The sequence below is a fragment of the Crotalus tigris genome, unplaced genomic scaffold (genome assembly GCF_016545835.1).
Source record: "Crotalus tigris isolate CLP2741 ecotype Arizona unplaced genomic scaffold, ASM1654583v1 scf7180000019309.743544, whole genome shotgun sequence".
NCBI classification, from domain to species: Eukaryota; Metazoa; Chordata; class Lepidosauria; order Squamata; family Viperidae; genus Crotalus; species Crotalus tigris.
The window spans coordinates 253,581-268,716 of NW_024097480.1; the positions used below are offsets into that span (position 1 = coordinate 253,581).

Genomic DNA, 15,136 nt, shown 5'->3' on the forward strand with positions numbered 1-15,136 from the left:
TCCTAAGTGTTAGTTAGACTCCCCCTATGTGTGTAAAATCGTACAATATTTATAACTTTGCATTTTGAGAGACATCTGTTGCCTACAATAGGAACAGTTATGACTCAGGACTTTGCCTGCTTTCTCTCCGACGGGTATTTTATTACTCATCAGGGATGAATTATGACCATTTCTGCTCAAGAATGTGCTAAAAATAAAAAACCTCGCCCACTCAGACAGCTCTGAGATGTGAGGGCAGTTGCAGACTAACAGCTCAGATTGTTTGATTTCCACATTTGCTGGAAGGGTCAGTTTTCCTCAGAAACTCCCACGTCACCTTAGACCAAAGATGAACAAGCCATGATTTGGGGGGGGGCTCCCAAATGCCTTCTTCTTCTTCTTCTTCTTCTTCTTCTTCTTCTTCTTCTTCTTCTTCTTCTTCTTCTTCTTCTTCTTCTTCTTCTTCTTCTTCTTCTTCTTCTTCTTCTTCTTCTCCTTCCTTCTCCTCTCCTCCTCCTCCTCCTCCTCCTCCTCCTCCTCCTCCTCCTCCTCCTCCTTCTTCTTCTTCTTCTTCTTCTTCTTCTTCTTCTTCTTCTTCTTCTTCTTCTTGAGAATCATAGCTTTTTGTGTTTTATAAGATGCTTACCAAGCACTTTAAAAAAAACCTGAGAAAACCCTGGGGGTGGGGGGTGGGGAAAACATCTCCATCTTCTTACCTGATGTGGCCTCATTGGCTTCTCCAGTGGGATGGCACCAATCAGATGTGCAAAATAAATGTGTATTTTGATGTGAAAAATTGGTGGGGAAGCTGAGAAAAGAACACAGACATAAACCACAAGAGCACACAAACAGAATAACAGAGTTGGACGGGACCTTGGATTATCCCAGAAGCTTCTTCAGTTCTGACTGAATGGGGGAGAATGGAAATCAATCAGAACTAAAGAAGCTTCTTGGATGAGAAGCGAAACATCTTCAAGGAAAAACAAAGAAAGCCCAGTTGCTTTTTTTTTAAAAAAAAAAAACAACAACTTTGGGACATTGAAAGGTGCTTGAATAGGTGTTTCTAAAAGCACCTTTGGGGCACTGCTTTAAAGCTATACAGTCCCATTATAAAGACTATAATAGCAGCCATACAGCTCTGATAAATGCTTATTAAGGAATGAAGCAAACCAGATTGAATATATATCATAACCCTACTATGATCTCTTTTGATGGCCATAATGGAATTTTCCATCTTACCGTTTAACGTTTAAATGAGAAAATTGGCTTTTTTTCTCTCCTAGTCTCGCAGTCTGTTCCAAAATAGCTTTATGTGAAATTCATGATATTTGATAGGGGCTGTCACAAATTATTCAGCTGGGTGAGGGAGATATTTTAGATCTTCGCCTTGCTTTTCAGACTGAGGCAAGAGAAGATTAATTGAAAGAAGGAGCCTGTCTTAGGAGAAGTTCAGATTTAAAAGGATAAGCCATCCAACACTTTTAAAAGGGCTTCTCTCTGAGTGTTGGAGAACACTGTATCTAATCCTAGAAAACGATGATAACGACAAAATAATAACATGTAATATCATGACATCATGCAAATGGGATCTCCCAGTCTTCTGCGTTCTAGTCTGGTTCTTTAACCACTATAACAAACTGGCTCTTAAAAATTTAATTTGCCTTTTGAGGATTACTTCAGATACAATGGATTTGTCATTTGGGGATCTGGGGGTATGTCTGAATGGAAATTGCTTTAAAAGATTTTTTTTTTAAATCCTGCCTTTATTATTTTTAGAAAATGGCGATGATGCCAAAATGACAATATGACAAAGAGCCATAGTGGCGCGGTGGTTAGAATGCAGTACTGCAGGCTAACTCACTGCTCACTGCCAGCAGTTCGATCCTGACTGGCTCAAGGTTGACTCAGCCTTCCGTTCTTCCGAGGTCAATAAAAGTACCTTGTTGGGGGCAAATATGCTGACTCTAAACTGCTTAGAGAGGGCTGTAAAGCACTGTGAAGCGGTATATAAGTCTAAGTGCTGTTGCTATTGCTATGTGTATAATGACGTCACGCTGATGTGAAGATAACACCCAATGCCAGTAAATGAGTCACGGCCACCTTATTTATTTATGTTTTCTTATTAGATTTTTTTATCCTGCTTTTATTATTTTTATAAATAACTCAAAGTGGCAAATATGTCTGATGCTATTTGAGGGGCTGCCACAAAGAAGAAGGAGGTTCAACTTATTTTCCAAAGCCCCAGAGGGCAGGACAAGAAACAAGGGATGGAAACTAATCAAGGAGAGGAGCAACCTAGAACTCAGGAGAAAATTCTTGACAGTCAGGACAATTAATCAGTGGAATGGCTTGCATCCAGAAGTTGTGGCTGCTACATCACTGGAGGTTTTTAACAAGAGATTTGACAGCCATTTGTCTGAAATGGTATAGGGTCTCCTGCTTGAGTGGGGAGCTGGACTAGATGACCTCCAAGTTCCCTTCCAGCTCTATTCTGAATTGAATTGGCTAGCTAACTAATAAAATTTAGCTTGATTAAAAAAATGAATTGAATTCCCCCTCCTCTTTTCTCCACAACAATCACCCAGTGAGTTGAGTTGGGCTGAGAGTGGGTGATTGGCCCAAAATCATCCAGCTGGCTTTCATGCCTAAGGTGAGACTAGAACTCACGGTCGCCTAGTTTCCAGCCTTAACCACTGGATGAAACCGGTTCTTATCATTTGCTCCCGTCGTTATGCCGTGGATGCTTATAGTTATATTTGCATTTGGGTAGTGTTGTAGTTACTATCAATTGGCATTCAACCAATTGGTTACTTCTTACCCTCCAAATTTCAAACTGTGTACATTGGAAATTTGCAGAATGAGGTTTTCCACATTTGGCTCAAAACTCTTTTAAAAATGTTGTTGTTGTTGTTAGCTGCGAAGTTGTGTCTGACCCATCGCGACCCCATGGACAAGGTTTCTCAGGGCCTTCCTGTCCTCTACCATCTTTTGGAATCCATTTAAGCTCACGCCTCCTGCTTCAGTGACTCCATGCAGCCACCTCATTCTCTGTCGTCCCCTTCTTCTCTTGCCCTCCATCTTTCCCAGCATCAGGCTCTTCTCCAGTGAGTCCTTCCTTCTCATTAGGTAGTCAAAGTACTTGAGTTTCAACTTCAGGATCTAGCCTTCTAAAGAATAGTCGGGGTTGATCTCCTCTAGGACTGACTGGTTTGATTGCCTTGCAGTCCAGGGGACTCGCAGGAGTCTTCTCCAGCACCATAGTTCAAAGGCCTCAATTCTTTGGTGCTAACCTTTCTTATGGTCCAACTTTCACAGCCATACATGGCAACTGGGAAAACCATGGCCTGGACTATACACACTTTTGTGGGCAGGGTGATGTCTCTGCTTTCAGCAAGGGCACTGAAAAAAACCCCCCTCACTATTCCAAGCACATTGTAACTGCTTCTCACTCATAATTATCTAATTACTAGAGTTTTAAAACACAGGGCAAAGAGTGTTTCTTTCAGAGTGAATGTCATTCAGAAAACAGGCACAAACCGAGATATTTTCTTGCTGTCCATTTGCTCCATAAATTCAAATCTACTGATCAAACCTTAAGAATTTCTAGACATTAGTCTAACTGCCAGGCTATGCAGCCCGGAATAATATACCCAGAGTTGCGTTTCTTTGGAGTGATGTATTTACATAAATTAATAAATGTCCTGTCGCCTTTCTTTCAATCTTAGACTCAATATTTCTTCAGAAGACATGTCTGGATGTCATTCTGAATTGTGGAAAAATATGGAAAAGCAGGATCTTTTAGCTTCTTGGGGCTAAATTCTATACTTAGACTATCGCGCATTTAGACTAGATGGAACAGATGCAAGTCCCCACGTCGGTATCCGCCATGCAGAAATTTTCTTCTTTCTCATATGACATCCAGACATGTTCTTTGAACAAGTATTGAGTATAAGGTCGAAAGAAAGAAGAGGGAAGGGACACTAATTAATTATAGTTATTTAGCTACCTCACTCCAGAGAGATGGAGCTCTGGGTATATTATTTAGGGTTTGCACAGCCTGGTAGCTAGATTCATGTCTGGACAAGCTCAAGTTTTGATTGATGGATTTGTCAGACTGTGGCTTTGTGAAATGAATCTACAAGTAATAGGATAGTTTCAATACCGAAACTGAAAATTTAGTTTAGTTTTGCCAACGCAAGCTGGTGGATGCTGTGGCTTTAGGCAAGGGTCTTTTGCATCCTGACTCAGAGATGGCCAAGATTGTCAGCATATAGAGACTCTTATCACTAAGCTATGTTCTTCTTTATATAGCAATCTGCCTAGACAGATTTTAGACCCAGCCCTGTCTATGTAAGTACATTGATTGACAGCGTCAACTTGGATTCTCTGACCGAAGTCTTTCATGCATATACATGGGTGTTTATGGACTCTGTGATGAGAGTTAGACCTTACTTATAACCATTTGCTTAGGGACTGTGGGAAGTCAGCCCCCTCCCCCAGAGAAAAAAATAATCTTGCAAATATTTAAAAGGCAGAATATATTTCCCTAAAGGATCTTAAAGGCAGAAACCAACCCCCCCCCCAAGTCTCTCAGTTCCAAACAGAAACCAAGTTTGCAAAATGCAGCTGATAATCTTGTCAGAAAGACTGTAGTCAGGAAGAAAGATCCCTAGAATCAACACCAAAAATCTAAGAGTCATCAGCCACAGCCCCAGGGAAGCAGGATATGACCCTCGGGACATAATAGGATTAACCCACCACCATCAGAATACCATAAAGGCACACTCAGACTCAGGTCAAAGTTCATGCCACAGGAACGACTCCAAACAAAAGGCTCAAGAAGGTATAAAAACCCACTCCCTACATGTGCTCTCTCTCTTTTTTCCAGAGCTGTCTTTCTGTCTGGCTCTCCTCTTCAATAAACTGTAACCTTCTTTCTAAAGCAGTCGCCATGTTGTTTATCCCCGGCTTGGACTGAACCACAATGAAGACTTCTCCTTCGACAGGACCATTCAAAGTTACAAAAGCACTGCAAAAAGTGACATATGACTGTTTTTCACATTCACAATCGTTGCAGAATCCCTATGGTCGTGCAGTCAAAATTTGGGTGCTTGGCAACTGGTATGTAGTTATTACAGTTGCCATGTCCCGGGATCATGCAATCACCTTTTGTCAAGCTTAACAACTGCAGTGATTCACTTAAGAACTGGGAGAAGAAAGGTCGTAGAAGGGGGCAAAACTCACTTAACAATTGTCTCGCTTAGCAACAGAAACGTTGGCCTTAACTGTCGCCAAAAGTAGACATCCATTATTTTTAGTGGATAAAAAAATAATACTTCAGAAAGTAAACAAAGGATTACCGTGATCATTAAATGTAAAGTTAATTGCTTAAAAGCATAATAGTTCATTATGTCATCTGAAGAAAGGACAGAAAGTTTCTGTAAAGCTCTAAACGGGATATCAGAGTTGATCTCTCCATGTTTGTCGCTGTTTCCCAAATAGTGGTACCCCATAAATTAAAATAAAATATTTAAAAAACAGGAAACTACATATTTTTAAATTTCCTCCTATTGTTGCTGACTGATGATGCTACTGATATATTTATAACTACTGAAATTCCTTGTAATTACTGTTAAGTTATGCCAATTACTTCTGCCTTAGAATCTGAACTTAAGTGTCTGCCTTGTTGTGTGACATACGATATAGAGTAGGTGGTTCCTAAACTTTTTGGCCATGATACCTCTCTTTAATGCAGACTGGAGTATTTTACAGCCTCCGGGCTTCATCTGGCTGTTTGACTGACCCTGTCCAGCCCATGTGAGGTCAATCAGAAATTAGAAATCAAATGTAAATAAATCTACACCATGCAGGCAATACAACTGCCTTGCTTTAATTTTGAAAGTGACTGCCATTTTTTATTGATTTATGCATGTGCATTTGTGTGTGCGCACGCACCTTTGCACCTTCACAGCTCTATAGGTACAGCCTTTCACAACAGTCCCAATTTTTCATGTGGCCCCTTGGGAAAATTAATTGCCCACCCCTGCCTTAGTGTGATTGTTTTGTAAAAAGCTCCCCCAAAATCCAGACATTGAAATGAAGACAAATGAACAATGAAAACAAGACAATGAAACTTGGAGAGAAGTGAATTTAATGTAACAGTGTACACAAAGGGTTCTTCACAGACACACACACACGTACACACACACCTACTTGGACTTCCTCTGCATCTCCCCAAAGAGGGATACCTCATAGTTTGGGAACTCCCTAAGTTAGAGGAAAGCTGTTCTTGCTTAATTTCAGTTCAATTTCTGTTCTGAATGTATAGTGTTAATCTCACCATTGCTCTATTTCCCCCAAGTTTGGCCTCAGTAATCAGTTGAGATTATTTTACATTTTGATGTCCATCCAAGCCAAAGAACAGAGGTTTTTTTTTCTTTTCTTGTGAGATTTTAACCATCTTTCCAGTCGAGCGATTTCCAGACTGGGTAAGATTCTGGAAAAGAAGAATTCTTTTGATTGATCACGTGAAGTACTAGTACCGCTTTACAAAGCCTTAGTAAAACCACACCTGGAATACTGCAGCCAATTCTGGTCACCATGTCACAAAAAAGATGTTGAGAGTTTGGAAAAAACTCAGAGAAGACCAGCTAGGATGATCAAAGGCCTGGAGACCAAAACATATGAAGAATGGCTGCAAGACTTGGGTTTAGCCAGTCTAAAGAAAAGAAGAAATAGGGGAGACATGATGGTAGTGTTCCAGTATCTGAGGAGCGGCCACAAAGAAGAGGGGGTCAGGTTGTTCACCAGAGCACCAGAGGGAAGGACGAGAAACAATGGTTGGAAACTGACCAAAAAGAGAAAAGCAACCCGGAATTAAGGAGAAACTTCCTGACAGTGAGGACAATCAACCAGTGGAATAGCTTGCCTCCAGAAATCGTGGACGTCCCATCCCTGGAGATCTTTAAGAAGAGACTGGACAATCACCTGTCCCCACTTAAGCGGGGGCCTGATCTAGATGCAAATCTAAAGGCTACATGCAGACCCCATTACTTCCATCTCAGATTTGGAAGGGAAAGAGCAGAGAGCCAGAGGGACACACGGGTGTGAGCATATAATGAAATGTGTGTGGTGATATCATTGTTGGCTTAAATGCATCTATCAGTCTCATGAGCTTCTCTACTTGGCTGTCACTGATGCTTTCCAATCTATTTGGGAGACGTCTCTGAAGCAAAAGCTCAGTCAATCAGAGAATGAAGCTGGAAGGGATCTTGGAAGTCTTCTAGTCCAACTCCATACAATTTGAGACAAGTGACTATTCAGTCTCCTCTTAAAAACCTCCAGTAATGAAGCACCCACAACTTCTGAAAGCACTTTTATGTGCCCCTTTTCAAAGTGTTTTCTTTAATCTTGGTTGGTCTCAAGCTATGAATCCAATGGACCAGCAGTTATTCCAGATGGAGCTGAACCAACTGCCCAGTTATTGTCAGTCACCAATGCATGTTCTTCTGTGTTGCATATTTATACCAGATTGCATTGAAATCTTGTTTTTCCCCTTCTAGCGACAATCCACAGACAATCAGTCAGTTTTGGCGTTGATTTACTTGCTCCCTAACAATGCTCTTTGTGCAAACATAAAATGTTCCAAAGTTTTCTTATTTGGCATCAAGGCTTCAGCAAGGGATCCATAATACGATTTAAGGGATTGCTATATATGCTTAGTTGTACATTTCTGTTTTGACTCTTTCCTTCCCTTTTTGACTTATTTGCTGGCGAAAAGCTGTAATAAATAAAACAAAGAATTGAAAATGGAATTAGCAGGCAAGGGCAGTGATCGTGCATTTGAAGCAGATCGTGCCTTTGAAGCTGGCTGGCATTTTGGTGACCATGCCCTCATGTACATTTCATCATTTTGACATCATTGTGTTTTGCTGAAGACACCCAGGCTTCGTCAGTGACAGGACTTGCATCAGACGTCAAGGTGCAATTGTTTAATTGACCATGTGCAGAGAAGTGTGTGACATGTGTCATCATTTTGATACCCTTGTGCCTTCTCCTGATTACCTTAGCTGGTAGCAGAAGTATTTGAATGGGAAGATCAGAGCTACTTCATCTCAGCTGCATCAGAATAAGGAGCACAGAGGAGCAGAACGGACCTGTTTTTCTTTGAACGGGGGTTTCTCGATCAAAACAGTCAAGATGACAGCTGCATCGGTGTGATGGAAGCTCTATCCATTTTTCATAGGCAGCCCTATCCTGCAATGACAATTGCAATACAGATAGTCCTCAACTTACAACAGTTCGCTTAGTAACCCTTCGAAGTTACGACGGCACTGAAAAATGGGACTTTGACCTTTGCAGCGTCCCCAGGGTCATGTGATCAAAATTCAGATGCTTCGCAACTGATTCATATTTATGACCGTTGTTGTGCCCCAAGGTCACGTGATCACTTTTTGCAAGCAAAATCAAAAGGGAAGACAGATTCATTTAATAAGCAGGGTATTAACTTACCAACTGAGGTGATTCACTTAACGCCTGAGGCAAGAAAGGCCGTAAAATGGGGCAAAACCCACTTAACCCATGTCTGACTTCACAACAGGAATTTTGGGCTGAATTGTGGTTTCAGCTTGAGGACTAGCTGTACTAATGGAGAGATTCTGCCTTTATTCCATGATAAAGAACTAAGGGGGGGCCTAAGAGCAGAATCATCTCCAGACTCTTTTTCCTTATGGTTGCAGTTTAGGGCATCTGGAATCCAAGTCAGAATGACATCATTCTAAAATATGCATAGGTGTACAGGTAGCCCGAGGTTGAACTCTAATCGTTCCTTGTGAATCAGGGTCCTGGTTAAGCCTCTCAGTGTGCCTTATCTTTAGATTCAGGGGTTTGGAGAAACATGGTGTGTGATCATAAGAAGGATGCCTCAATTTACACCACCGTGCTTGCTTAAAACCTCACCCCAATTGCATCCACAAGGCAGCTGAGACTTTCATAGGCATCTAGCTAGTACACCCTCACTGTTGTGGTGCCTGTGCTGAAGCCTAATGCCGTGTCATAAATCAAACCATGTCTGTTTTCAGCTGGGCTGGGAAGAGCATTAGAGGAACTGTAGACAATGGGAGGTTTCCCTTGGAAAGGCATAGACAACGCCTCCGAAAATATGGCTCGTCCCACTCTTTGTGGCCTGCTGTGAAAACTGGAATCCCGAATCTGGCTCCCTTTTCTCTTTTAAAAAGCGGGAAGGGGATCTTTACCAGGAAATTGGTCCTGAGCGTGAAGCCAAGCCAAGCCAAGAGGTCTGCAGGTCTCTCTCTCTCTCTCTGTGTGCAGGGGCGTGCAAGCCCATGTATGCAAAAGGCACTAGGACCTAGCAGGCATCTTGGCCAAAGTGGCAGGAATTTCTTCCTTGGAGCACAGACAACAAAGGCAGAGTGTAGCTGGGTTTCTTTCTCTCAGCATCTCCGCCCTGTGAGCTGAAAAAAAAAAAAAAAAAAAAAGGTAAGTAAAGCTTGAATTTCCCAAGCAGGGCAAGTAAGGTGCCAAACAGATACCTTCTTAGTCGTTTGGTTTCGCCTTTTCCTTTTTCGGAAAAAGTTGGGCTTTGAGTGCAGTTCCATTGTACGTGCAGACTTTCCTAAGGAAGGAGCAGGCAGGAACCGGAGTCTGCAACTTGACGGAAGGAAGAGAGGCTGGAAAACTCCCCTCTGCAGCTCATGTTGACAATACGAAGGTCAGGAACCGGTCACTGTCACACTGTAGGAAACGAATGGTGGGTTGGGACCAGGCCAGGACTGAAAGGAAGTGGTCGGAAAGCAATTACTTTTGTTGGAGATTTGTACCTGATTGCAAATGTCATGTTTCGCCCCGTTTCTCTGGTAGAGAGGTGACATGCATGCTAATGGTCTCCAAAGCGAATGATAGCCAGAGCACGCTTTTTTCTCTCCTTTTTTCTCCCATTATGCTCAGAGCTTGGGTTTGCATGCCAAGTTTTAAACTGCAAAAGGAGGAGATCCTTAGGATGTTGACCTTGCTGCCAATTAAGCAAAGGCTCTCCTTGCCTGCCTCTTTTTGCTACAGCCGTGCTCTGGCTCGGAACAATGAAAGGTGCCACTTGCAGGGGTGTGACAGAGATACAGCTAAGAGGTGGCTCCGGCAATTAAAAATTGCTTCATTTTACTGGTGAGGAGGAGGGGGGGGGGAAAGGGAAATGTCAAAAGGCTTCCTGATTAACTGACCCTCGCCTTGCATTCCAAGGGGAAACAATATTGTGCTTCAATATTAACTTCCTCGCTGCTGTTTCCATATTAACTCCTTCCACCCTTCCATGTTCTCTCCTGGGCGGTGGGGAATAACCCTCAAAAGTGATTGATGGCTTACAGAGGGATGTATAAGCCAAGGGATGGACTGGGGGAGAGGGGGGGGGCTGGCCAGCTTCTGAAACCAGCTGCTCACAAAGAAAATGGCATTGTTGCTGTATTGACCAGAGGAAAGACTTACTGGTGATTCCCATCCATCACCACCACCCCCCCCCGTTTAAGAGGGGCTCCCCAGCTTGGTCACTCCAGTCACCCTTGGCAACACTGAATCCATTACGGATGATGAAACGGTTCTTTGGTTTGTCGGCTGGGTAACTCCTGGGCATGGTCCCTTCCACGTTTCCACCCATTCATGGAAGGTGGATCTTCTTTCCTTTCTCTCCCCCCTCCCCTCCTCTTCCCCCCCCCCAGCAATCCACAGCCCCATCTCAACTGCAGTGAACTTCTGCTCACTCCTTACAGCTGTTCCGCAGATCCCTCTTCCAACGGTGTCCATAAAAGGGTTTGCCTGATCTTGATATGCAGAACTGATTTCTGTAGAGAGTCCACGAGGCTCAATGAAATGCTCTTTCCTGGCTGCCCCCCCCCCGCTTCCTTTCTCTTTTTGCTTATAAGCTGTTTGGGAAAGAGAGTCATCCCGAAAGGTGGGGAGGGAGGGGGGATGAAAATAATTCTTAGAAATAATTGGTCTTGATTAATTGTATTGCGTAGAAGCCTCCTTCCCTCTCCGATGCTCCCAGCAGTTTACTCCTGCACATATGGAAAAATCTTCTCTGGTAGCCTTCCAGGAGAAGAAAAACCCAGGTGTTCTATTTCTTTCTTTCTTTCTTTCTTTCTTTCTTTCTTTCTTTCTTTCTTTCTTTCTTTCTTTCTTTCTTTCTTTCTTTCTTTCCTCCCTTCTTCCCTTCTTCCTTCCCTCTCTCTCTTCTTTCTTTCTTTCTTTCTTTCTTTCTTTTTTCCTCCCTCCTTCCCTTCTTCCTTCCCTCTCTCTCTTCTTTCTTTCTTTCTTTCTTTCTTTCTTTCTGTATTTCTTTCCTCCCTTCTTCCCTTCTTCCTTCCCTCTCTCTCTTCTTTCTTTCTTTCTTTTTTTCTGTCTTTCTTTCCTCCCTCCCTCCCTTCTTCCTTCCCTCTCTTCTTTCTTTCTTTCTTTCTTTCTTTCTTTCTTTCTTTCTTTCTTTCCTTCCTTCCCTCCTTCCCTCCCTCCCTCTTTCTTTCTTTCTTTCTTTCTGTCTTTCTTTCCTCCCTCCCTCCCTTCTTACTTCCCCCTCTCTCTTCTTTCTTTCTTTCTTTCTTTCTCTCTCTCTCTCTCTTTCTTTTTACTTCCTTCCTTCCTCCCTCCCTCCCTCTCCCTCTCTTCTTTCTTTCTTTCTTTCTTTCTTTCTTTCTTTCTTTCTTCCTCTTTCTCTCTCTCTCTCTCTCTTTCTTTCTTTCTTTTTTACTTCCTCCCTCCCTCCCTCCCTCCCTCCCTCCCTCTCTCTCTCTCTCTCTCTCTCTTTCTTTCCCCAAATCCAAGATTTGTATCATCAGCTTCCCCCCCTCAAAGGCTGTGTTGTCCCATTGCATTATTATTAATTTTTGTTTTGTTTCTCCTTTGCTTCCATTCTTTCCCTCCTCCTTCTGCCTCAGCTTCACATCTTTAGGGGTCACCAAGCAATGGAACTTGATTTTGGACACTTTGACGAAAGAGACAAGGCGTCCAGAAACATGCGTGGCTCCCGAATGAATGGCCTGCCAAGTCCCACTCACAGCGCCCACTGTAGTTTCTACCGCACCAGGACCTTACAGGCACTGAGCAACGAGAAGAAGGCGAAGAAAGTGCGCTTCTACCGCAATGGGGACCGCTATTTCAAGGGGATTGTTTATGCTGTCTCCGGTGACCGCTTCCGAAGCTTTGATGCCTTGCTTGCCGACCTGACCCGGTCTCTGTCTGATAACATTAATCTGCCTCAAGGAGTTCGCTACATTTACACCATCGATGGCGGCAGAAAGATTGGCAGCATGGATGAACTGGAAGAAGGTAAGAAGGAGAGCGTTGTAGGGTAGCTGCAGGAAGGGTGGGAAGAAGAGGATTTCCTGCTGAGGAACACCTGGAATGTCCCACGTTCCAGTAGTGGGAATAATTTACTGTACTTTTGGAGCGGTTGTCCAAAAGTATGTCAGAGCTCATCTTTCATCCTCAGATGGATGGATATCATACTCTACCTCAGTGTTCCTCGGTTTTGGCAACCTGAAGAGGCGCGGACTTCAACTCCCAGAATTCCCTAGCCAGCATGCTGGAGCTGAAGTCCACGCCTCTCAACATTGCTGAGAATACCCATCTTGATTACCCAACATTATGTAATATCTGGGAAAGGCTCTGAACACTGGGAAAGCTAGAAGGAATGGAAAGAAGAAGGCTGGGGAATTCTGGGAATTGAAGTTCACACATCTTCAAGTTGCCACAGTTGAGAAACACTGATCCATATCATTGGGGACCTCCTTGTTCTAGATCAGTGGTTCTCAACCTGTGGGTCGGGACCCCATTTGGGGTTGAACGACCATTTCACGGGGGTTGCCAAACAACGCAGTCCGCCATTTTTTTCTATTGGCTTTTGAAAGCCAATAGAATAGACTCTCTTGAATAGAGTCTAATTCTATTGGCTTTCAAAAGCCAATAGGAATAGTCCAGGCTGTCTCTGCCTGCTGAGCCCACCAAAAGTCCCATTCTGCAAACGGTGCTGCACCAGTTGAGTAGTCCTCGACTTACGACCGGTTGGGGGTCGCGGCATTAAAAAGGTTGAGAACCACTGTTCTAGATCCACTGCAAGTATCTAGACATTTTGAGGTGACCCACTGCTGTCACCAAGACGCTGTCACCCCATTTTAATTTGTAATGTGATAGTTTGTGGAAGCTATTAAATCCTGGGGAGGATTCGTGCCACCCATGTATAATTCAATCTCATTCTAATCAAAGCAATTTCAACCGCATCTTATTTTTGGATTTGACTGCACATAAGAATCAAGTGTGATCCATAACCCCTAAAATTGTACACTGTGGCTGTCCAGCCCCGTCTTCTCAAGCTGACTCCTATAAATCTCAGATGGCACAGGGGAGATGGCTGGGGATTATGGGGGTTGTCATCTTGTACATCAGAAAGGATCTCATTTATAATGGTGCATTCTGGCTGTGACTTTCTTAGATAGAGGCTTTTTCCAACCCCTCTGAAATCCGTTAAATAGATGGTGATTTCTTGCATTCCCCTCAGCGGCCCTGCCATCTAATTGTGATCCCTGCAGCATGAGGAAGAGATAAAACCTTGTTAGAAGATTAGAAGTTCTAATCCACTGTATTTTAAATATGGATTTCCTACCCTGCAGCTTAAAATACATGGTTGGGCATGCAGCGTGGATGCGGATCTAGGGAGGCATGTAATTGAACAATCTCAGTCCAGATGGTGGGTGTGTTTGTGCACATGTTTCCATAACTTGCTCTGGAAGTGGGATGCCTGCTCATTTCACCGGGTGGGCGGGTGTCATGTCTCGTATGTTTTCCGCCTCTCTGTGGTGACAGGCATTCCAGTGGGCCTGCAAAGAGGAGTCCCGGTGGACCATTAGTTGACTTGCCTAAGGAGGAGATATGGGTACCCATCTGTGGACCCATGAATTGCATTTAGGAGACTTATCTCTCTCCCTTAAGAGCATCTGTGTATCTAAGTGATCCTGTCTGCAATATCTTTGCCGGATGTGAGTTTCTAGACAGGCTACATTACCTGACCTTCTAGATTAGGTCTATTATATTTTTTGCAATATCTCTGAGTCTCAAGACCGCAGAAGGTTGGACGTTTGCTTTAAGAATGTCCTCAAACCCATGTTGGTACCACCTTCTATGGAGCCTTAGTGTTTAAGCATCATTTCTATGCCTTACGTAGCGAAGCAGTTCTTCCTCCAATTCTTGGTGAGTGCCAGAGCTTTGAGCAGATATTTTGCAGTGGGTGTGTCCAGATGAAGCCGTGCGCTGTCTCCTGCAGAAATGCTTCGATGGGTGTGAATGGGATCTGTTACATTTCTGCACTTTTTCTCTGGGTATCCGTCCCTCACCGGCTGACAGGCACGAAGAGCACCGTTGGTGCATACGGAGAGGCTACAAAGCTAAATGCAGCTTGCCTTAAAGCTTGCAAGATTAGCCAAAACAACAGCGGGGAATTAAATAAAATGCTGATGTCATCAACGATTTGGACATTTGCACTAGAAGGTGCTTTTTGTTTTTTTTTTAAACCCTAAAGGAAACGTCAGAATTCTATTCTTTACTGCAGTAACGATGAAGAAAAAAAAATACTTTTATTTCTTCTTTTTTGTTAAAAAAAAAAAAAGACTCGCTGAGCCTTGTGTACCTGTAGCTTACAGGTTTTTTTAAAAAAATAAATAAATCTTTTTTAATCTTTTAATCAGAGGCACTTGTTTTAAATGTTTGTCTGGGAGGCAGCCTGCAGGGTGTGTCCCTTTGTCTGGGGTGGAAGCATTCAGTGTGTCTCCAAAGTGCCTCTGTGCAAAGCTGGGGGGGGGGGTGTCTGTTGAGGGAGGGGGGGCTCCAAACTCTTCTGAGCTGGAAGGAGGGAGCGTGACTGTTGTAATTGGCCTGCCGGAGAGAAAGCCGGCAATGGATACGGTCCGATCAGGAGGAAAGCTTCCATATGGGTGCAGTCAATTTTATATCTTTGCAACGCTGCATGGAAAGATGGAAGAAAGATCTGCCCAGAGAGATTTGAGGAGAGAGAGAGAGAGAGAGAGAGAGAGAGAGAGAGAGAGAAATTCTCTGCCTAGTTAGAAGGGCTGATAAAAAGCAAAGCACAGTGAAGCACCTA

General features: G+C 43.3%; 1 protein-coding gene and 1 long non-coding RNA gene across 9 annotated transcripts in view; one reads left to right on the plus strand and one right to left on the minus strand.

The window, feature by feature from the left end:
* Window positions 1-6,877: 6,877 nt before the first annotated feature.
* Window positions 6,878-9,663, minus strand: LOC120316248. Its single transcript, XR_005558903.1, has 3 exons — window positions 9,531-9,663; window positions 9,234-9,452; window positions 6,878-8,235 (listed from the first exon to the last, which is right to left on the minus strand). It is a non-coding gene; the product is annotated as an uncharacterized LOC120316248 (long non-coding RNA).
* The window catches only part of DCX (doublecortin), a 64,346-nt gene continuing 58,546 nt past the window's right edge, over window positions 9,337-15,136 (plus strand). For 4 of the 8 annotated variants that reach the window (XM_039361609.1, XM_039361610.1, XM_039361608.1 and 1 more), the window contains exons 1-2: window positions 9,592-9,709; window positions 11,922-12,312. In XM_039361609.1, the coding sequence (XP_039217543.1) occupies window positions 11,949-12,312 (364 nt within the window). In that variant the 5' untranslated portion in view covers window positions 9,592-9,709; window positions 11,922-11,948. Of the gene's footprint in view, window positions 9,478-9,591; window positions 9,710-9,793; window positions 10,159-11,024; window positions 11,100-11,919; window positions 12,313-15,136 lie in introns of those variants that run through there. The other 4 variants (XM_039361606.1, XM_039361603.1, XM_039361605.1 and 1 more) reach the window with 4 other exon arrangements.